Source organism: Antedon bifida, chromosome 1 (assembly GCF_963402885.1).
Source record: "Antedon bifida chromosome 1, ecAntBifi1.1, whole genome shotgun sequence".
NCBI lineage: Eukaryota > Metazoa > Echinodermata > Crinoidea > Comatulida > Antedonidae > Antedon > Antedon bifida.
The window spans coordinates 14,118,447-14,142,222 of record NC_136226.1 but is presented as its reverse complement, the minus strand read 5'-3'; the positions used below and the strand labels follow the sequence as shown (position 1 = coordinate 14,142,222).

General features: G+C 30.8%; 4 protein-coding genes across 6 annotated transcripts; 2 read left to right on the top strand and 2 right to left on the bottom strand.

Annotated features, from left to right (window-relative positions):
- Position 1: 1 nt before the first annotated feature.
- LOC144843269 (beclin-1-like) lies at positions 2–5,303 on the bottom strand. 2 transcript variants are annotated; one of them, XM_078700066.1, is made up of 12 exons: positions 5,154–5,303; positions 4,440–4,585; positions 4,084–4,195; positions 3,750–3,837; positions 3,453–3,515; positions 3,068–3,214; positions 2,660–2,784; positions 2,043–2,189; positions 1,713–1,862; positions 1,289–1,399; positions 766–912; positions 2–625 (listed from the first exon to the last, which is right to left on the bottom strand). In XM_078700066.1, exons 2-12 carry the CDS (start codon positions 4,576–4,578, stop codon positions 523–525), a joined length of 1,332 nt encoding a protein of 443 aa, XP_078556192.1. In that variant the 5' UTR covers positions 4,579–4,585; positions 5,154–5,303; the 3' UTR covers positions 2–522. The 2 variants fall into 2 exon arrangements, with proteins under 2 accessions (XP_078556192.1, XP_078556199.1); XM_078700073.1 differs by having other exon boundaries at positions 4,440–4,581; positions 5,154–5,300.
- A 356-nt stretch (positions 5,304–5,659) lies between these two features.
- Positions 5,660–11,338, top strand: LOC144843127 (guanylate kinase-like). The gene is made up of 7 exons (XM_078699856.1): positions 5,660–5,793; positions 7,168–7,317; positions 7,466–7,507; positions 8,018–8,114; positions 8,666–8,804; positions 9,476–9,560; positions 9,660–11,338. Exons 1-7 carry the CDS (start codon positions 5,730–5,732, stop codon positions 9,788–9,790), a joined length of 708 nt encoding a protein of 235 aa, XP_078555982.1. The 5' UTR covers positions 5,660–5,729; the 3' UTR covers positions 9,791–11,338.
- Positions 11,257–14,536, bottom strand: LOC144843116 (elongation factor Ts, mitochondrial-like). 2 transcript variants are annotated; one of them, XM_078699836.1, is made up of 7 exons: positions 14,447–14,536; positions 13,866–14,017; positions 13,079–13,207; positions 12,619–12,741; positions 12,269–12,416; positions 11,953–12,171; positions 11,257–11,751 (listed from the first exon to the last, which is right to left on the bottom strand). In XM_078699836.1, the coding sequence occupies exons 1-7, from the start codon at positions 14,457–14,459 to the stop codon at positions 11,585–11,587; spliced, it is 951 nt and encodes a 316-aa protein (XP_078555962.1). In that variant the 5' UTR covers positions 14,460–14,536; the 3' UTR covers positions 11,257–11,584. The 2 variants fall into 2 exon arrangements, with proteins under 2 accessions (XP_078555962.1, XP_078555971.1); XM_078699845.1 differs by having other exon boundaries at positions 11,257–11,739.
- Positions 14,537–14,673: 137 nt separating this feature from the next.
- LOC144843443 (Golgi SNAP receptor complex member 2-like) lies at positions 14,674–22,464 on the top strand. The gene is made up of 6 exons (XM_078700231.1): positions 14,674–14,795; positions 15,647–15,711; positions 15,869–15,977; positions 16,153–16,285; positions 16,665–16,802; positions 20,627–22,464. Exons 1-6 carry the CDS (start codon positions 14,767–14,769, stop codon positions 20,786–20,788), a joined length of 636 nt encoding a protein of 211 aa, XP_078556357.1. The 5' UTR covers positions 14,674–14,766; the 3' UTR covers positions 20,789–22,464.
- The last annotated feature ends 1,312 nt before the right edge of the window (positions 22,465–23,776 follow it).

Genomic DNA, 23,776 nt, shown 5'->3' with positions numbered 1-23,776 from the left:
TGTACTTTATTTTAGCACAAACAGATTTAATCGTACATAACTGTATACATTTTAAAATGAAAAATATTGCAGTATATACATAAAATAAAAGAATCCATCATATGTTGGTAATGATATATCAGGATAACATATTGTAAGTAAAACAAAAGATCAAACAATGACGCATAGGACATCACCAGAAAAAAAACCCAGTACAAACAGAATTATATTTCTGAAATATTAGCACTTTGCATAAAAGAAATGGTTGTTGTTATTGATGGGAAGTCCCCCCTTGAATTTAAAGCCAACTTCAAATATGATTACAGGCAGCAATATGAATATATATTATATACAGTAAAGGAAATACATTGCTACAATAAGCATAATGTAACATACAAAGTTTATATCACCTCACTGCTAACATTTAAAGAGCAAGGAGTTTGAGAAGCTATAACTGGCTGATTATCTGCTCAAACATCTGAGTTGTGTGCATATGTCATGATTTAGAAAGTTTCAAGATGGATTTATTTTCAAATATTGCATTTATTTCTTGAACTGTGAAGACACCCACGCTAATGCCCACTTCAGATTGGTCAACATAAACTTGAGAGCTTTGGTCCAATGCTCCTCAGAATTGAATTGGATCCTACAACAATATTAAAATTAACTTTAGTGAATTACTGTAAATGTGCAGATCATCGGTGTGCAAAAATTGTTACTAGACGACATCAACCAAGCATAATTAATTACATAGACATAATGGCAGATAAAACGAACATTACTTACTTAATTGAATAAGATGTCTTTGTACTTGGATCTTCTATTTTGCCATTTACCATTGGATAAGGAAGACAGAATCCTTTATCTCCTTTCTCTACCTCCTCTTTGAACTGCTGAAGGCAATCTAAGAATGCTACCATGGCCTGATCAAACCTACAAAAGTGAATTGAGTACATTTAGACAACATATATACCATACAGACTTGCTGTTCCGCCGAAAAGTCTAGTCAGAAATCTTGGCTAGAGTTGTTCTGTCTAATTCCTTGATGAGGTTCCAGTGTTTCTTATCCCTTGCTATTTCTTTTAGTTTTTCTAAATCTTTGTGCATTTCAAATTTAGTTGGGTCAGTTACTCGTTATTTAGTCTTGGTATACCATAACTGAATATGTTAGATTTTTACGTACAGATATTGCATATTATAATTATTTTTAATCTATAGACCAACAACGGTTGTTCCACCTGGGTCACATAGGCTACTTTATTTAATTGCAATTGCTTTCATTAAAATCTATAAATGATTGCAAACTTACTTTGTATCCCAAAAGAATCGAAATCCACCAGATCCATGTAGAGGGAGCTCTTTATTCTTATCAGATAATGATTCCAAGAATGAGTGATTACCATAAGGTACAAGACGATATCTGTAAACAAGTGAAACATAGTTTTTCAACATCATCACGAATGCTGAACGTCTTGCAACATATAACAAGACTTCTACAATCAGTGTGAATATTGGCAAAAGTGTGCATAGACTTATTTATTTTTCTGTTCTGTTCATATTTTCTATCATTTTTATCCATGTGATTTTGGGTCGTCCTCTTGGTCTCTTGACTTTTCTCATAGATTCAGATAGAGCTTTTTACGCACCATATCAAGCATCTTCTCTGTGTTATGTTTTTCAACATAACACAGTTGAAAATATTTAAAAACTATAGGACTATAAAATTGCTATACCTTTGGAAATCATATTGCATTTTTTTAGCAAGTGAGTAGAGTAATAGCACAGTCTGCCCCCACGCTGCATTGATTTCACTCCATTCCACTGGTACACTGGGAAGTCTCCCTAGTCGGAAGTTGTTTATTGTCCCAAAATGTCCACTATGCCTAAAATTAACAAATTCTTCATTTATACAAAACTAATGTATGAAATGTTCATACTTTAATAGTTTATTGTTTATTGTAAACATCAAATATAATAAACATCAAAATAGTGCATTTTATAGAATTTACCATTTAACATCTTCATTTTCTTTTCTATTAATAGAGAACAAAAATCATAATTACCAGATATGGAATGTAGCATTGAACACATTTGTTCGTGTTAGTTTGTCTAGTTGAGCTTGGGCATATTTCAATTGGTTATCAACACTTCTCTGTTCATCTTCTATCTCTAATAGCTGTCTTTTATAAACACTATACTCACTCCAGTACCTAAAAGTAAAAAAAATTAGTATGTATAATAGATTTACTGTAGCTGATAAGCAATGACTACGGTAATTAAATATAGGTATATATGATCACCATTCGGTCAATGGCCGTGTTTCCACAGACATTCTGATTGGACACTTGGTTGTTTAATGACTGATCAAGTGTACTTTATTTTTTTTAATAATTATCTGGTTAAAAATCTAACCGATAATTTTTGTTATGGCTGCAGAAACCTCAGCCAACAATGGAGATGTTTCAATGCACAAACACAAAGGCTAATGAAACAATAATGTGCTTTCGATTGATTCAGTAATTACCCTGTGTTTCAGTTGTGTACAAATGATGGTACATGATGCTTTCTATTGCTTCATAAATTAATTACCTAGTGGTCTAGTAATGAAAATGAAGCACTACATGATACTGTTCATGCTTGCTTTAGTCTATTATGCAAGCAACCCTACTGTATATTTTACCTTTTTTCTTCATCTTCATATTTTTGTAATTCTTCCTTTTGTTTCTCAGTTTCTGCTTTAATTTTTTCTTTTTCTGCTTCCATACTTTCAAGTTCTTCAATAAGACTTTTCTCTTCTAAGCATAACTGAAAAATAAATAGTAAGTAAACTTAGTTTTGTTACTGATAAATATGATTTATTTATTGCACAAATGCATTAGCTGTACTGTTTAGCTAGATAGTTACAATGTTTTAAATTATCAGTTTTGAAAATGCTTAATAAACTGAGAGATACTCAGTGATATACAAATGAAAGTCACACCAATGACAGCAAGCAGCACAGTAACATCTATAGATACTAGTAAAGTGAATATACTATATAAGCAATGAAATATGTCAAAAATAACAGTTGGAATGCATAGTTGATTACCTTATCTAGCTCTTCACTAAGGCTGTCTTTAACATCTCCACCATCACTTTCTTTCAGCTGTACTAATGATTCAGTGTAGTGTTTCAGTTCATCTTCTGTTGTTTTCAGTTGGATATCTAGCCCATCCAATAAGCTGTCTGTGCATTCCTACAAATTTATATTGATATCCATCAACATGTAATCAAGATCTCAAATATTCAATTCGGGAGGTTTGTCTCCAAATCTACCACACTTTTTTTAAGGGTCTCGGCTTAAAAGCTTTGCTTATTTTGAGTTCCCTTTTCAATAACTTTTTGAATGATTTGTAGATATCCTTAGTTTATGGAATAAATTGATTTTGTTTGATTTGATTGACTATATCACTAAATTAAAGAGCATGTCTTACCTCACAAAGTGGGTGGTCAACATCTGAATGACCTGACATAATGTCAAAGAGCTGACCCCAAATCTAAAACAAAACAAATGGTTATAGTATACAGGTTTAGTATAAAAATCAGATTCCATTGTCACACCAATCATTAATCTAGTGTTGGAATCCTTGTTTTGCAATTTAAAAACATTCTGTTTCTGGGAAGCCCTTCAAAAGCCTTTGCTTTTAGTGGGATATTACCCCTCTTAATATGCTATATAAAATTGATAATTATTAATTTTATTGATTAATCTATGATGACTTTCTACATACCTTACAAGCATAGCTTCTAGTTTCAACCTGAGTATTGCCAGCTTCACCTAAAATAGTAAACTCATGACTGCTGTCTGTTGAAGACATCCTAAAAGTAAAATCAGAATTTAGGAAATTTCATTGAATACTGTATACTTCTACTCATAAGCATAGATGACACATTTTGATGGTATGATGTAAAATCTAAGATGAGTTGCTTAAAAACTAAGTTTATTATGTTGCAATGTTGGTTGCTTTTGTACTTTGTTTTGAGTGAAAAATTCTTATTTGATTAGAACTAAATTAGTTCTAGTATCTGATCATTCTAGTCACCAATGATCTTACTAAGCTTTACCTTTGCGTAATAATTTCTTTTCTCGCCACATTATCATCTTTATTGCCATCAAACTGATCTAAGCTAGAGGTTGTTTCTGCTGGCTTTTCAAAATATGATCGTATGAGTGGAGCTGAAATTAAACAAAACACATTAAAATCATAAAGTCTAAAATTCTAATTCCCTTTAAGCACCATTGTTTAATTATTAGAATTGGTCTGATAGTGATACTGTAGAAATTAGACATAGGTCTACAGTTAGAATCCACTAATAGCCTTGGATTTTTTATCCTATAATTTACAAGCAAATGAGGAAGACAAATCAGGAAACATCGATTTGTAAATATCTTTTTTTAATTTTCATAAAAATCCACTTACAAGCAAGATCACTGTATGTTTGGCTATCCAATGAATTGAAAGACGGATCAAGTTTAAGAGGTGCACAGCATCTTTGGCAGACAAAGCTAACATGAGTACTGGCAACTCCGCTGCGCTGAGAGTCACCAATTTGTGCCATCACCTTGCTATTTGAAAAAACATGTTTCATTATAAATAACACAAAAATTGCATAAGTTTTAAAGCTGTGCCTTTATTAAACAAAATATATATTGAATAGGTTTTTGATAAGAAGTTTCTTAGAAAGGCAAGTAATAAATCAAAAACTAGAAAGAAATGCCTGCCTATGTGATGGCCTGTAATAATAAAAAAACATTTTTTAATATAAAGCCTAAATGTATGCCTAGTCTAGAGAAGTAGTAGGCCTAGGCCTAGTATAAAAAAAAATTGTATGACCTGTCTTTATCACCGGCTGGGATCACTTAGATAGCCTACCTCTACTAAGTACTTACTTAAATCTATCTATCTAGGCCTAGCCTAGTTGGCCTAATACTAGCTAGGCCTAGGCTATGTCCTATAGCCTATAAATAATAGGCCTATTATTAATAATCTTATTATTAATATTTTATAATTAATCTATTAAAATATTAATAATAGCCTACAAAACATCATATTCTAAGTAAGTAGGCCTAGCCTAGGCCTAGGCCTAGTATTTAATAGGCTAGCCTAGGTTATTTATCAATCAAATCAACTTACATCTCACAGCAAGCTAATTATAAATATAACTAATTAAAGTTAAATGGTCATTTCTACACTCTCTAAAAGCTAGGCCTCTTGGCTAGGCTAGAACCAGCAGCAGCAGCAAACAATTTACTTTCTTGGCGTATGGGCCCACCTTTTGCAAGGTAGAACATAATACGATTTGATTGGCTAATGGTGGGTGGTGTATTTTTCCAAATTCAGTCAAGCATTCAGTTCAGAACTTACTTATCTATGGAACGCTTGTTCGGTATAGTTACAATGCTATTCTAAATTCTGTATTCCTAGACCTAATTTCCTTTATTATTCAGTGCTATTGTAGATAGATTAATATTCCTTAAATATTAAATGTCTAAATAATAATGTATGCAATAATCTAATTATCGGTTTTCATTTCTCTCACGTCACTACACAACATCTTTTTGGCGTACCATGTTTGATTATGGTCTTTATTAAAATGGTGGCGCTCTCTTTGATAGATTTATGGCATAGCAAAACCTGCAAAAACATAATAACAAACTATACGCCGGAAAGAACAACAGAGCAGCCTAAACACAAGCTAGGCTAGCCTTAATGTCATTGTTAAAGCAGTTTTTACGAGCTTCCTATTTACTCAGAAATTCAGACCAATCACCTGGTAGGTTTATTTCAATATTATCTTTCCATATGTGTTTTTTATTATTAATTAAGCCTATAGGCCTAGCCTCTACTACTAGCCTAGCTAGGCCTAGGCCTACCTAGCTAGGCCTCCACCAATAGTAATAGTATCCTCTGTGTGTGCAGTGTGACAGACTTTTGAGAGGGTGTGTGTAGTACACACAGGGGTACACACAGAGGAGGAAGATGTGTGCTCTTGCTGAGGTTCCTCTTAATACAAGTTGCCACTACATGGCCAATCTGTTGGTCCTGTGATGTATTTCTCTAGTAGTATTCAAATATTATGTTTATTAATTTTAAATAATTAAACATTTATTTATGTTAAATTACAAATTAAAAATATTAAAATATAATAAAATAATAATCTTTTTAGTTGGTTTTTGTATAGGGTATATTGTAATTGTATTACTATCTACACTAAATAGTAAACATAGGATGTAAAATATTACATAATAATAACAATAAATTCAGCACTACCCATGGCATATTTTTTATTCAAACATTTTATTTATTTTTTGTTTTCATGTAAAAACATATGCCATGAATCATTCTTTCATATGATGTTTAATGTACTATGTTTTGATTGTGACATTCTGTGAAGCAAATCTACTTTCAATCAATTCACTATGTACAGTATGTGCAATTTTATATTACATTAAAAAATAAAACTAATTTTAATTTGATTTAATGAAAAGTTATCTATATGCTAGCTAAAATTGATTGGTAAAATTTATGGATCAAATACTGACAATTATCTGAGAGTGAACTTGTTATGTAATTAATTATTAATCATGAACAGGGTTTCAGAAATCCACTCTATATAATTACTTGTGCATTGATCATACTGTACTTTTTTTAGTATAATATTCTTAATGTAGTAAATGCACATTGTTTGAAGTAATCATTATGAGAGTATTCTCTCCTTTTAATTATTGTAATTAAATATGTTATCATGATTAAAATGTTAATATTATTATTCATTATTGAAAACAAATTTTATGTGGCAATAAATTGAATCTATTCTCTCATCTTTACATTTTTTTTAGTATGATATATTCTATATAATATATATATTCTAATATAGTAAATGCTTGTGTTTATATTGTAGTAATCATCATCAAAGTATCTCCTTTTAATTATTATTGTAATCTGTTATCATATGATTTAACATTTTAATATTAATTATTTTTCATTATTGAAAACAACCTCAACTCTTTTTTTTTTGTTATCTTATTTCTTAGCTTAAGCTTCTTTATCTGATATGGATATATTATGTAATCATGGTATTCCGAAACTTTCATGTAATGTTATGTAGCAATAAATTGAATCTTGAATCTATTATCTCATCTTTTAGTAATATTAATACCTAAACGTCAGGTGTCGAAAATGGCAAACAATCCCCCATCTCCTTGTGTGTTTTGTGGACCATCTGGAGCAGGCAAAAGTACTTTAATTAAAAAACTCATGGACGATTATAAAGATATATTTGGTTTTTCAGTCAGCCGTAAGTAGATCTAATATTTTTTAATTGTACTTTTTGTTCAGTACTTCTAACCCCTAAGCTATTTTGTTTGTTAGTACACAACATTTGGCCTGTAGTTTATTATTTTGTTTTAAATGTAATTAATTGTAGGTATATTTTGTTTCATCAGATACCACAAGAAAAGTAAGAGGTTCAGAGGTTGATGGAAAAGGTATATGTTATTCTAATAACAATATTATTCAGATACAGAGACATACTGTTCCTTGTGATTTGATAGCTACATTACTTTATTAAACTTAAAGATATATTGTCCCCCTAAAAAAATATTTTTTTAAATTTTTTTGTTGAATATGTTATTTTAATGTCACATAATAGTTATTCACTCTCACAAAAAATTGGGTCTGAAAAAAATTTATTTACCTGAGAAAAATGTAATTTAAAGCAAAAAATTGTCAAATTGTCTGGAAGACAATGAGTTTTTGGGTAATTTAACTGTTTATTTTGTCTTTTTATAGGTGAAATAATTTTTTTCCCCCGTTTTTTTTCTTATGGAAGTGAACAACTTCATTAAAACTGCAAAATGGCCTATTCAAAGTCCGATTTTAAAAATCTTTATTTTTCATGATTTTGGGGGACAATACATCTTTAAATAGGTATATTGTTTGGCACGCATATTGTTTATTTCTAATATAATAATTAAGAAATTTTAATCTGTTCTCAGATTATCATTTTATAACCAGAGAAGACATGCTATCAGCTATTGGAAGAGGAGAATTTATTGAACATGCAGAATTTTCTGGCAACCTATATGGAACAAGGTATCTACAGTAGTACAGTAATACAGTAGTGTACTAGGTTCTTGTTTGAGGAATTTTTTCAAACAGTCCAGAGTTCCAGAGAAATTATTTTGAGTGCAAGCTTATATGTTTTTACCTCCATGCTTAAATATCATCAGAGTGCAACCTTACAATGCATTAACTGAAGTCTTACAGTACCTCTTGGGTGCAGACAAAAATATGTTATTATAATAAACCTGCTTGTTCAATTCCACTATATATATTGAATCACACTGAGAATATTAAAGAGTCGCTATCCAATCGGGTTTGAACTATACCATGAAAGCCCCAGTGGTCTAATGGTTAGAACAACTGCATATCAAGCAGAAGGTCCGGGTTCGAATCTTGGTTGGGGCGACTTTTTCTCATTCTCACAGATTTCCTCATCTTATCGTTTCAAATTAATGAATTAAATTTCAGTATATCACAGGTGATTTAGAATTACTGTTCTATGCCTAATGTCTTAATATAATAGTATATATATGATATTCTTTGAATGTCTTTTGAATGAAATATTTCTGTTTTGTCAATAGTAAAGCAGCAGTAAGCAAGGTTTTAAATGAAAGAAAAATGTGTATTCTGGATATTGATGTGCAGGGCGTGATGAGTGTCATGAAAACGGACTTAAAACCTATTTACATATTCATTGTCCCACCAAGCCTTGAGATACTGGTATGTATAAACAGTACACTCTTACACTTAAAGATGTATTGTCCCTTTGACTAATTCCAAAAAAATAAAAGATTTAGAAAAAAGGTGGGTCATTTTAAGTATCATAATCACCAAAAAATTGTCGTTTAAAAAATAACTTTGACTTCCAGTCAAAGTTTTCGATCAAAACATATCCCATAATGAGACGCGCTTGTTTGGCTACTCTGTATGCATAATCATAAAACTTCCTCACGATCTGTGTGAAAATACCTTCTCAACCGTGACAAGTTGTAAACAATCCTAATTAGCATATGCATAATGCGTACTCGTGGTTTACTTGTGGTTTACTTTTGCTCGCGACGATTTTCCAGACGAAATGTAATCAAACTAATTTACCTTTTAATTACGTAAACTTGTTTTTGGCTCAAATTTTCGACTTAAAATGAATAACTTTAATATTACTTTGATATGGCCAATTTAAATTTAGAATATTTTGACCTTCATTTTTTTGTGTTTCAAGGGACAATACATCTTTAAGATTTGATGGAATATGTTAATTTCAGTTTTCTGGGAATTTAATTATAGAGAATGTATAAAACAGAAGCTACATGCCTTTTGTAAATTATTACTCTTTGTTATGTTGTTTTAATCAATACATGTTATGTAATTAATTATTATGATTATATTAATAGGAACAACGATTGAGAGAGCGTAAAACAGACAGCGAGGAAGCTATTTTGAAGAGGCTTGATACAGCTCAGCGAGAACTCAAATTCAGTAAGTTTAATATAGCAATCAAGTAGATAATAGATAATTTGTACTAAAACAATTGTGTTCATAATCACATAACTAATGATATCATTAATATTTTTTCAGTTAATGAGCAAAATGATTCTGTGCATAAAATTGTCAACAATGATGTAGATGTTGCCTACAGCAAACTGCAGGGAGTTTTAAGCACAGAGATTGCACGTGTTCGGGACATGCGATTTAAAATTGGCCTCTGAGAACTTATAGTTATGATCAATGCATTAATATTTAGTAAAAAATCCCTGTATACCACTTTTTAAAAAAATCATTCCTAGTACAGTATTCAGTGTTGAATCTAACAAAAAATATTTTGTAAATCTGAGTGTGCTTTTGTACTTAGCCAGTTTGTTTTTCTGTAATTTCACTTTCTGTGTACTACAAACCCACCATAAACCTGTTAAGGTTAATAAGAAATTGGTATTAGTACTATTGCACAAGACTACATATGATTAATGTGAAGCTATCAAAATGGATTGTAAGTACTGTATATGCAATGGCACCGCCATCTTGAAACCATTAAAGGATTTGAACCACCGACCGTGGGATTGGTAAGCAAGCATGTTAGTCACCAAGCCACAGTGCCACTTCTGTACTACACTGGGTATTGTTGTCATATCGTCAGTCCTTATTTTTAAAATCTCCTAATGTGCAACTAGTGAAGATCAATGTATTGTGTTCACCTGTGCTCTAACACTATTTCTCTATCTTTTTTTAGTTCTGTTTTGAATTACTCTTTAAATACCTTCTTTATTAGAACGTATATTATGTGCACCTTCTTGATAATATATAGAGAAATTTAGAATATTTATGCAAAAACTCATTTTGCTATATTTTTGGTAGGGGTTCATTTGTAATGCTTTTGAAAATGACAATTTTTATACTTAGTGATACAGAAAGTTGTGTTAAGTATTTGGACTGATTTTATATACTGTATATATATTGGTATAAGATTAGTACTGAATGTTTGTTATATAGAAAACTATAAATGGTCATTATATAATGTATAATCACTAACATTACACACATAGTAATACTGTTTTTTGTTGTTGACAGATATTACTATATACTATATATAATAACGTAAATACTTGTTTAGTGACCAAAATCATAACCTTGCAGAATATTGATACACAGTATATTATTTCTGGATGTTTCTGTTTTAAAAGAAAGTTTCTTGCAATATATAAATGCAGTTCCAAGATTTAGATATTTGAATATTTTTATTGTTAAACACCACTATAGTAAATACAATATAGGGACCATAGTACATTGAATGAATTTTCCAGTGATCAAATAGTATTTACGATTTTTATCTTAAAATATTTTAAATGGATTTAAATATGATTTTTAATAATCTTTAATATTTTGAGTTTAACTGTTTTACTTCCAAGTGTGTGAAAATAGAAAGAAAATATTGCTTTTTTTCAAGTTTAAAAAAGGGTAGATCACATCTGCTCCAGTCTAGGTTTGCGTCAGATTTTCACAACGCACCATGCAGCTATCAAATAAAAATACTGGCGCATATCTGCATGGAGTTTCATGAAAACAACCATTAACATGGATGGGAGCAGGTGTGAAAGACAGATACACTGATGAAAATATGACCCAAAATTGATTATTAATAGCCAACATTATTTTAACATAACACAGCAACAGCTGTTAAGACAATGTCTCTATGTGTAGTTAAACACTTTTTATTGTTTTATGAGAAAGCCACAGTTAAATAAATGTGTTTACACCGTCAACACTTGATGTATGTACAGTTTGTATGTTTCAAATCACCAATTCAAATTGAATTTACAGATTGTTTTACAGATCCCAACTTCTGTATGTACTGTATTGGCTGGCCTACAAATCTCTGATTTATCAAGATTTGAAACTATCAAATTCTCAGATATTGAATTTATTGAACTATACAACTGTTCACATGGAAATCTGTTTTATTTTAATCGTGGAGGAAATATATAGCCTCCATGTTTCAAGCAATGTATTTAATCTTCTAATTTTTGTCCACATTCATAACGAACAAAGTCATTTACTTGGATGCCTTCTTGGTATAATAATTCTCCAACTGTTAAAGATGGGTCTATCAAATATTCTTGGTTTAGAAGTTCTGTCACAATTATTTCTTCAACATTTTCTGCATCTTCTTCATTTTCTATGATTGAATAAAGAATGTGTATTTTAAAGTATTGAGGGTATAGTGCTCTGCAGGACCAAATGTATGACGTTAGTTATTAATTACTACTGTACACTCGAACCACAGTGTAGTGGACAAGATCAGCCCAGCTGGTCAATTTTCAGATATTTAGAAAATGAATAGTTTAATTGTTTTGAGAAAACAGGTTTTTCTACATACCTTCCTGTTGTATATTCTGTATAGGTGGTATGAATTCACCTATTGTTAGTGGCTTCATGCCAACAATGTGCTGACATAGCCTCCTGCCCATGGCAGCAGGTTGCAATTTGGGAGATGGTTCTTTGATGTTTTCGGCAGCTATGAGTGCTCCATATTTCCCAAGTGAACAGTCATTTGTATTTAAGACGGACGTTTGTGCGATAGAATGAACATAGTTTCCTGTAAATCAAACACAATTTTAACTAGAAATGCAATGTTGAATATACATCATGGGGGTTGGAGTGTGTAAAAATATTGCATCAAAAACTGTACTTGCCCAATATATTTCCAGGGGGAACATGCATACAGACAGCACGCTTTATTGTCAAATTTTCACCGATCTTCCCAATAGCTAATGCTGTAATGTCTTTCAATGTAGTGTTGCTGTCTTTTAAACAATTTAACTTATCCCCTGACAATTCACTCTGCATGTAATTAAAAGTAACATATTTATTCAAGCATATAGTGCTTCATTTTTTTTATAGAGGAAACTGACATTATATATGCACATTAATTGATTAACTGTTTTATTAGTTCAAAACAGGAGTATCTAAATAATTTAATGATGAGGTCTAAAAATGGTGATGCAATAATGCCAATTCTCAAATCAGAATTTAAAAACACTACCTTGCCAACTTCATTTATTTCAGCATTTTTATTTATGTGCTGTCTTAAAGCCATGGATGCCACTTTACCAACAAATGTATGAAAATCAGAATTCCTGGCTACAAAGTCAGTTTCACAATTCACCTGTTATGATAGAAAAATTAATAATCAAACAATTTATATTTGTTTCCGTTTTTGTACCTTTTTATGTTTTTACCTACAATTCTATTCATTCATTCCTCAATATAATTGGTTAACCCACTGAATCCCTACATACTGTATGCAATCTCAAATAATCAACCCAATATAATTTAGGTTGCAGCAACTCTGTAATGCTCTGTCTACACTATCTAAGTAGTTCGACAAAAAAGTGTGATGTGCCCAAGTATGGTAGTGATATGACATCATTGTGTCCATATATGGGTATATCACATTTTTTTTGTCACATAAAGTGTGATAGTGTAGACAGAGCTTTACAGACCTCTACCATAGCAGCATAGTTATTTTGACATAAGATTGCTACCATTCCCTGAGCTGTTTCACGTCCTTGTAAACGGGTAGCTTTACTCCAACCCTCCTTTTCAGCTTGCTTGTATAGCCATTCTTCAGCCTTTTTAAAAACAAAAACAATAGAAAGAGGAATTATATTAGGGAAAGTTTACAGCCTATTTCATGAGCATGGTTCTGTACAGTTAAAGATGTATTGTCCCTTGAAACACAAAAAAATGAAGGTCAAAATATTCTAAATTTAAATTGGCCATATCAAAGTAATATTAAAGTTATTCACTTTAAGTCGAAAATTCGAGCCAAAAACAACAAGTTTACGTAATTAACAGGTAAATTGATTTGATTACATTTCGTCTGGAAAATCGTCGCGAGCGAAAGTAAACAAAGATTTCAAACCACGAGTACGCATTAATATGCATATGCTAATTAGGATTGTTTACAACTCCTCACGGTTGAGAAGGTATTTTCACATAGATCGTGAGGAAGTTTTATGATTATGCATACAGAGTAGCCAAACAAGCGCGTTTCATTATGGGATATGTTTTGATCGAAAACTTTGACTGGAAGTCAAAATTATTTTTTTAATAAAAAAAACATCTGTATTTCAGTTAAATGATTTTTGGTGATAGTTAATAACTATTATGATACTTCAAAATGACCCACCTTTTTTCGAAATCTGTTTTTTTTTTATTTTTTTGGAATTAGTCAAAGGGACAATACATCTTTAAATAAAGGTAGAATATATTTTTACATCTTTTTACCTTTGCCAAGTCATTGTTGAACTGTTTTAAAGCATTTTTACAATTAACAAAAGTGAAACCAGTTTTCTTTCTTAGCTTAGCTAAGTTACTTTTCTCTGCTGATTTACAGATTCTTCCCAGATGAACACTGCGTCGGAAAAGTAAAAATTGTTCTGTAATGAAAACAATTATTATTGTTGTTTATTGATTCCACAAATAATACATATATTTCTTTATTATTTATAAATCATTTAATAAGTATATATAAATGTGCCTGATAATATACCAGAAAGAGACGTACGTAACACTCATTTTTATAATTTTGTTTATTATAGGCCTATTAAATAAGTAATGCAAGTTGCTAATTGCGCAAAGATTGAAATCGCGCACAACATAAAAGTACGAATTGACCACACACGGGTTAGCAACAACAGTCTCAGTCAACTACAGAAGATGTAACATTGCACTTTTTGGCAAACTTCATAGGCCTAGGCTAGACACTATCACAGTCTGTTAGCTGAGGTAGCCTGAACATTTGAAATGTAAAAATAACATTACAAGATTTATATATCCATGTATACGCACAGAATATCAATACATACTTGTTTGAATCATGTTTTTTCGTTAGATTTAGGCCAACCAACACTGCATAAAAGAGCGGCGGTTTTCCCCACCACCACACTCAAAACACGTTCGATTCTTGATTTTTTTCTCACACGACGTCGTTTGAATACCTAATAAACGCGTTTTATTACCGATACAATAAAAGAGAGTGAACCAAAGAACATATCACGTTATTTGGTAATATTGCACGTAAACGCGTTTGAAACGCATTGTTATGTTTTGGATAACTCGTATTATCTCTTGGTACAGAGTAAAGCTGCTCTCGCTCTGATGATGTGGAATGAAAAAATTATAAAATATGGACAACTTGTATCACCAAACAAACAGGTAAATTTAATATGAATTTGATAGAAATTCAATCAATGAAATATGTATAACTTATGCTATTCCAGGCATTATCATGGTGTATAATATTTAAGGTGAAATCGTTCTGTTTTAGGCCTACTGATCACCTCTCCCCTCTCATCTAGCTAGCTAGGCCCTCTATCTAGCTGGTCCTTTCCTCCTAGCTAGATAGTAGTAGAAGTAGGCCGGCCGGTCCTCTCTCAGTACATGTAGTACTTTAGGCCTATAGTATAGTCTTGGTCTAGACCTAGATAGTAGGCCTAGTTAGTATTTCGGAATTCGTCTGTACTTTAGGCCTATATCCGATAAATACTATGTATTCTATTTATTAATATTATATTATTGTTGTATTGTTTGTGTTAAGCGAAATTTGCGCAAGGATTTTCTTGCGCAATTTGAAATTGCACAACAAGAATTGTTTATTTATTATATTCTCTCTTATAAAAATATAGGCCTATGCCTAGATAAAGAGTTTTATTTTGATATTTATAACAAACATTTTATTATAAGGTTTATGTCGAGCTGTGGTTTAATAGTAATACTGAAATACTCTTTGCGCATTTTAAAAAATTCTGCGCAATTTGAATTGAGTATTTTAATTCAATTTAAAATCTTACAAATCATTCAAATTGCGCATAACAATGTGCATTGTTTTATTTCCCTAGAGTAAAGGAGGGCCACCTACTAGGCCTATTATTTCGAATTTTAAAAATGTTTTATCATCTATTTTATTGAATTTATCAATAGGCTAGTGCTAGTAGTAGACGTAGTATAATAATTAGTAAGTATCATTACAATCGTGTATATAATGATATTTAACACATTTCTTACAGAATAATTCATGATGTACAGAATAGTCTTGGCAGGTTAGAGAAGGCCTCGAATGAGAATTATCACAGTACGTACCATTCTATACATTCAACCAAATATTGAATTTATAAATACATATAACTATCCGTATCCATATTTCTACCAAATATTATTATCATTGTATTAATCTTTCTACTTTTACCGATGCTTTACCAACAATGATATATACTTTTCTTATCTCTTAGCTTTAGAAAATGATGTGCGGGATCGTCTTGAACGCATCACAAGTAACTGCGAACGCCTAGATATTCTAGTTAACAAGGAACCTCCATCAAGAAGACAACATGCAAAAATGTAAATTAACATTACATTTTCATAAAAACATCTAACAATAAAATTATATAAAAAATTTTAAATTGTGTTAAAAATTTGAAAAAAGATATATTTTGTAATATTAAATTTATAATATATTATATTAAAATCCAATTTAAACATATTAAACAGAATATTTGTCGTTTTTAACTTGTAGACAAGTAGACAAGCTGAAGTATGATTTATCGCATCTACATACAGCGCTACAGTTGCTCCAACAACGTCGTGAAAGAGCACAACAAGAAGCACAAGATAGAGAAGAATTGCTAAATCGCAGTTACACAACTAATGTAAGTTTTACCTACTTTTGATATACAGTAATGTATTAATAAAATCACACTTTATCATGTTTACTCATGTAAGCTATTTCTAGATTGTCGCCCTCTATCCTCTATTAACTTTTTTCAATTTCTGTAGTACAGTTATATTCAACTCTCCAAAGACTACTGTTTTCTAAATCAATTTTTATACTAGTTGTGTATTTGTTTATTCATTTTTATTCATCTTTTATCTTTTATTTCGGAATCTCTGGTCCATAGAATGTAAAATTACGTATAAATTAACACAAAAATATACTGTACTAACTAATTATAATCATTAAAATATATTTTTTTCATTAATTTGTGTTAATTTATTAATTTATCTTTGTTTAATAATATTATTATTTAGGATAGTGCAGCTATTGATATAGACCATGACTTACAATTTCATTCATCTTTACGGAGTTCTATTAATGGTGTAAGTGATCTGATTGGTCAAGGAGCTGAATCAATGGCTAACCTCCGATCACAGCGGAATATATTAAAGGTCAGTGTCATCTTTCTTTTTTTGTTCTTCCAGTTCAATTTGTCTAAATAAATTAAGCTTAAAGGTTTTAAGCTAAATAAAAGAAAGAATAGAAAATTCTACATCATGAATATAAAAAGATATTTACTGTGACAATGATATTCTAAAGCTCTGTCTACACTATCAAACTATATTGTCACTATGTGACAAAAAAAATGCGATGTGCCCATATATGGACATGATGATGTCATCACTACCATATTTGGTCATACTACTACCATACTTGAGCACATCACACTTTTTTTGTCAAACTAGTTTGATAGTGTACAAAGCTTAATACAACAATTATAGAGATTAATCAAAATTTAGACCAATAAAGTAAGAAAAATGGAAACAAACCCAGGCATTATTTTATAATACATACGTAAGAACCATACTTAGTCTTTACTTTTTATCCAAAACATTCTGCTTTTCTGTCAATTTAAAGACATTAACATTGAATTGAAAAATAAAAGTTCTCTTAAATAATACTTGATTGTAATTCCATGTTACTCATCACACTGTGTTCCTATCATCGCGTTTCATTACACCTATTGTAAGCTGTGGTTTATATTGCGTGTTTAACTAACAATGTGTATAAATATTGCACTGTCCTTTAATGAGAAACACCGAATGCTGTGACACAATTAGCTTAATGTTAACAACTCATTGCATAGACATTTGGCTCTATGTTCTAATTGAATTGATCACTGTGATAATTGTTCATTTTAATTCAGTAATTAAATCAGTCCTTGAAATTAATGCTTACATGCTTTTCTACATTTCTGATGGTGATTGTTGATAGATGATAAAGGAGAGTTGGGTTGTTGACAAATTTATCAAGGAGAACTACTGTAGTGTTTAAATTATTTCTATCATTTCTTGTTCACTTTCATAGAGGCTAACTGTTCTCTCTCCACTCCACATGGTCACATGTTTTGTGTTGTAGAAAATCAACTGGCACCCTTTTTTCTATGCCAAGCCAAGTTTTTATGCCATTTTCTTAAAAAATATGTTTCTTACTCAGTATCTATGCTTTTCTACTATTCAGAAGCAAAATTAGTAATTAACTAGACTTAGCCAACGTTGAAAGTTGTAATGGTATAAACATTAGTTAAAATAATGTGGCTATGATAGTAATATCAGAAATCAGTTCTTTAGAGAGTAACCGCCTACCATCTACTAGAAGAGGCGGATATAAAGTCTATACATTGACTCATCTTTTTCTCTTGTTTATGATTTGTTGTCCGTAATTCCTCTTGCATTAACATGGATTCTGAAGCTTAACGCTTTAGTTATGCGATTATTTCAAGAATTTCAAAATTCTTTTTGAAGTATGTAAATATTACCTCTTATCATGATTTTGTTTGTCATACTGCAATTTTCTCATTTATGAAAATACTCAGTACCTACCATGCTGTGTATTACAATAATTGTATTTTTTTTCTGAAATTGTTTAGTCCTCTTTTAACGAATGTTTTATTTTGCAAACATTTATAAGCATGGAGGTATTTGTTTCTAAACTAATTCCTCTGATATGTAATACTCTTTTCTATTCAATAATATACAAATAATAATAATAATAGTTATAAGCAAACTCTCAATGCAAATAATGAATGTTTATGAGTGGAATGGTACAAATAATGCCATGAGGTGAATGCTGACAGGTTATACAGTATTTCAACAAGGCCAAGGAATTTATTTAGGTGTTAGGTATAAAAACATTTAATGTGTCTCTATTTTAACAGGATGGTCCTTGTTCCTTCATTACAACTGAAACTGGAAACATGTTATATTTGAAATTTTACTGAATGGCATTCAGCCAAATATTGACAATATATCATATAATATTGCCACTCCTTCTTACATACAATTCTTTTTGTGTGTGGGTTTCTTAGTTTAATCTATTTCTGTGTCTGAAGTATTAACAATTCTAATCTTACATCTACAGGACCTAAAAAACTAGAACTTCCAAGAGATTAGCACTTAATTCTTTGTGTTGTACAGTAAGACGTCTAGTTGCTATAGATTATGTGAGGGTATATGACAGATGTCAATATTCTTATAATAATGATGATGAAAACTGTGGATTTTCTTGTTAAAACGGCTATAAAGTACAGTACAGTAGACTAGGAAATGTGGGTGTTTATAAGATATAAAATCAAAATTATTTAATAGTAATATAATAGTTGTCTTGATTTTGTAGGATAGAATATTTGATCATTATGTAAATGCCCTTGATTATTACATACATTAATATTAATCACTAAAATTGTGTAGTAAATAATTTGTAGCATGAAATGAACACTTTATTGGCAGTTCTATCATGCATGGTCATTAAATTATTGAGTTTGTTTTGAATTAGATCTTGCTTTAAATACTGCTTTTAAAGTAACAGATTAGTTACAATGTTACACACAACTTGTTTTGTGTTTTCTCAATAAACTGTCATATTTTGATATCGATTTAATCCCAGAGCTACAACTGAAAGTTTCGTTGATTAAATATCAACTTTGTAGCTGCTCAAATTCATGTTGGCCAAACAATGCGGTAGTTGTTGTGTGGAAACTTCAAATTACAGCGCATATACCCAACTAATAATTGTCACGAAGGAAAAGTGTATCATGGTTCATGTACAGTGGTGACACTGTCAAGAAACGCAATTAAAAACTGTTCATAATAGGTATAGTTGACATGGATACAAGCCTTGTCTTTGAAGAATGTTGACAAAGATACCAATACTGTTTTCCCGGCTTAACACCCAAAGATATCGTATGTCGAAGGCTTTACAAACTAGGCTTTGTGTCATAAATTCATTAGCGATGATTGTATCATTCTTTGCATTTTGATTGGCGTACAAAATGTGAATTATTTAAAAATGACTTTTCAAGATTTTTGTGGAATGTAATTTTTTGAATTAATTAAAAAGTGACCTTGACTTTGCAAACATGAAATTAATTGATATAATTCATATTAATTGGTACTGAAATTGATACTGAATTGGTGCCGTAAAATCAGGTGTGTTTTTTTCAGTTTTCGGTGTTTATGGCCGCCATTAAAAATGTAATTTTTGTTGAGTGGAACATGGAGGTATAACATTTATACCTCCATGAGTGGAAGATGTTTTAGAGAGCTAGCTAGGTTCAGTTTATTCAGGAGCTAAGTTGATTAGAGGTTTAGGTTGATTATATCAATATCTTTATTCATACAAAAAGCACAATGATACATAGAGTTAACTTGATATATTTGGATTTTAAAATTGTGTTCATTCATTCCTTCGAACATACATACATACAGTACTACCATGCACTGTTCTCCAAACTTTGTGGCCTAAAGGCTTTTAAACCCTCTGTTGAAATGACAGTTTAAAAACAGATACAATTTGTTTTTACTCTAAATCCAGTTGTTTTTAACTTTATGCCAGCATTAACAACTAAATATCAATTGCCTATGGAGTGTATCATTAGTATACAGAATGTCCACACAATGCCACCAGAATACCCTAAGTATAGTAGCTCTGTCTACACTATCAAACTAGTTTGACAAAAACGGTGTGCTGTGCCCAAATATGGTAGTGATATGCCTACATATGGTATTGATATGGCATCATCATGTCCATATATGAGTATATCACATTTTTTTGTCATAAGTTTAGAGAGTAGCAACAATCATAGTGACAGTAGCTGCACAAATTAACAACAGAAAACCCATACAAAGAGTAGCTATGTATGTTGGAGATCCCACACAATTATTAAATTACATTAAGATATAAACTGAACAATTGAATTGATTGCATTGTTTTTCAGGGCACAAAGAAGAAAATGTTGGACCTTGCAAACACATTAGGGCTAAGCAACACTGTAATGAGACTGATAGAAAAGCGTTCTGTGCAAGACAAATTTATCTTATTTGGTGGCATGATAGTAACTTGTATCATAATGGTATTAATATATAGATACTATGCATAGCATGGTAAGCCAATCAGCAGAGGATTACAAAGGGAATGGTAATGCACTGTGTGGGTAGGAAACAATGGGAAGAAGAAAAGACAAGTTTAAATGGATAAAGGATGGTGCTGTAACATTTTAATTACTCCTTAAAATTTGACTTATTTTTATGGGAATGTGTTTTTTTCATTATTGCAATGTTGTTCCTCTATCCTTCCCCTATTCCGTATTTAAATGCCGCCCTTGCATGAAGTAAGTCATCAGCTATAGTTGTGCTTTCTGGAATTTCGTGGCCAATTCTTATTTATGATTGGATGCTTCAAGAAACTAGTTGAGGTTGCCAACATAATTTCTTTATTGTCAATGAAGGTATCTTATCATTTATGGCCTTTGATTTAATTTTTGCGTGGGAAATTTGGGCATACTTGATTGGTTGTAATGTTGTCTTGGGATTGGTCGTAAAAAGATAAATATGTGCGCATCTTGTCTGTTTAAAGCAATTAGATAAACAAATTAAACAACATAAATAAATATATATATATATATATATATATGATTCTTATCGACACATCACATTCTGGTAACAAGATTGAATTTGAACGTTGGGCCATTTTATGGTCTATGGTATCTTCACTGATTGTATAATTTTTAAATCATTCCATATATTTTTTAGTATTACACAATATATAAAAGATTAATGTAAATTAACAGTCAATTTATTGTAGTTACACATCTGATTTATGTCATCTTATAGCTTCTAACTTAATGTTAAACTTGTTACTGTAGCTGTTTATTCTTGCATGCTTTACTTAAATGTATTTTTCTGTTCGGGAAGAAATTTATGCTTCATTAATATCTTATTAAAATGTACTTTTCTGTTTGAAGGATGAATCAACGCAATTGCCTTGAAGTGATATTTAAAAAATAAAAAAAAAACATCAGAACTAAAATAAAAGTGGATGAAATTGGCATATTTTAAATGAAAGGAAACATGATGATACATGCATAAATGTGATAACTCCAATTTTGTGTAACATTTTAAAAACTTTCAGACGTTTACACTTTTAAAACTATTTTTTAAAGGTGCCATTGTAGGCAAAACCACGTAATAAGTTTACACTTTAAAACATAATAATGTCCCATATACACTTATTTTAAGTAAAAAGAGGATTATCCCAGTAGGTTCATTGTAAAAGAAAAAAAGAAAATAACGAAAACAATGATATAAATAAATTGCTTTTCGTGCCAGGAATCTAACCCGTGGATAAAACTACTATTCTGTATCTTTTAAAGATGAATTGAAATTCTGCTGTTTGAAGTATTAAATGACATAGCAAATGAAACATGCACTAGTACTATTATACAACTAATAAAAGTAATTCATTGTACGCTACCCATCAGATAAATATATTCGTTTTATTTTTTAAAATATTACTAGTAATTACTTTTAACGTTTTAAAATTTACTTTGATATTTTTGTTTTAACTTTTCGCTTATTATTCCACCGTATTTTGTGTTTCTCTAGTGCTTAAAATTTACTATATTAACTCAGTTGATCTTCATCAAACAACGCGAAAGAATTGTTAAAATTACGTAATACTCTATAAACACTATAATATATATTTTCAATAGTTTATTTATTAATGCCAGCGTTACTGTGAATGTGTAGTACAATTATGAATATTAAAATTTATATAATTAAAGTGTTTTGAATCGTATTTTAAACTGTGTTGTATTATCTACATGACAATGCATTTTTAGAACAACCACCTTAATTCGGCGATTCGGCTTATTAGTAAATATAAATCATGTTGGCACACACACTTGCGTGCCATGCGTATACCTGAGTTGGATTTCAGAAAAGAAAAAAAAATCGAAATTCAAAAGGAATTACTAGATTACATACAGCATGAACTAGACATAACTAGACTTGGGGGAAACCTAAAAGTTTTATATTTGTAGGTCTGCCACTGACCTACAAATGTATACACTATTTATAATGATTGAATTACTGTGTAAAAGAAATCATCTACGAACCAACAGCTAACTAAAAAGTTAAAATTACTTTTGGAAAAAATAAACTAAAACCAGTAAAACGGAAATTGGCTTTGAATTTAGACGTATATAGCTTTATTTTCTGTCGCTGTGTCTCGTAATGTTTCTTGCTGATGTTTCCGTAGTATCATAGCTAGCGGCAAGTTTTTTTTAAAACACCGGTAGGTTTCGATTACTGTATATTGAAACAAATAATATCCGGAAATGCTTGTTTGAAGAGTAGCACAGGGTTTTAATATGCTATTTTTATTATAAAAATAATAATCCTGTACAATATCCGCGATGCGCTTAATAGATAACAAATTGTAATTTTGCCAAAATATGTTATTAATAAGAAAAACCTTGTAAAATGTGTATCATAATTTTACGCCCTTAACCTATTACTATGAGTGCCATATGCCAGATGTAATTTTGTCCTCCCGTCAAGCATAGGTATTCTTTATACCGTGCATGAAAATGTAATTTCCCAGGTCTATTACTAATATGCAATATGAACCAAGGCCATACGGAAATAACAATTACACACGTAAAAAGTTCGATGCCAAACCACTTTCAGCTAGAGGACCATGTGACGATCATCTCTCATCGCTTATTCAACGACTTAAACAGGCTAAATCGCCAAACAGACATTGTTTCGAAAATGTAGACCTTAATCGAATGTGAAAGAACGGAGATTGAAACGGGAAAATATTAACATGTTTGACATCGTTCGAAATCATGTAACTATATAAAACGCTAATCACACATTTAACGTCACTACAACTTTCTTTTCGTCAGTCGTCTGTTAATTATTAAATGACATGTTTAAACATACGTTTATCTACATATTAATGATGACCGCGATAAGAATGTCGATAAAGTCTGTTATCGTTCGCCATGATTTATATTATAATTGATAAAACAACATTACATACTTGCGTATTGTTTCATGTACTTTTAAAGTCAATGTTGATA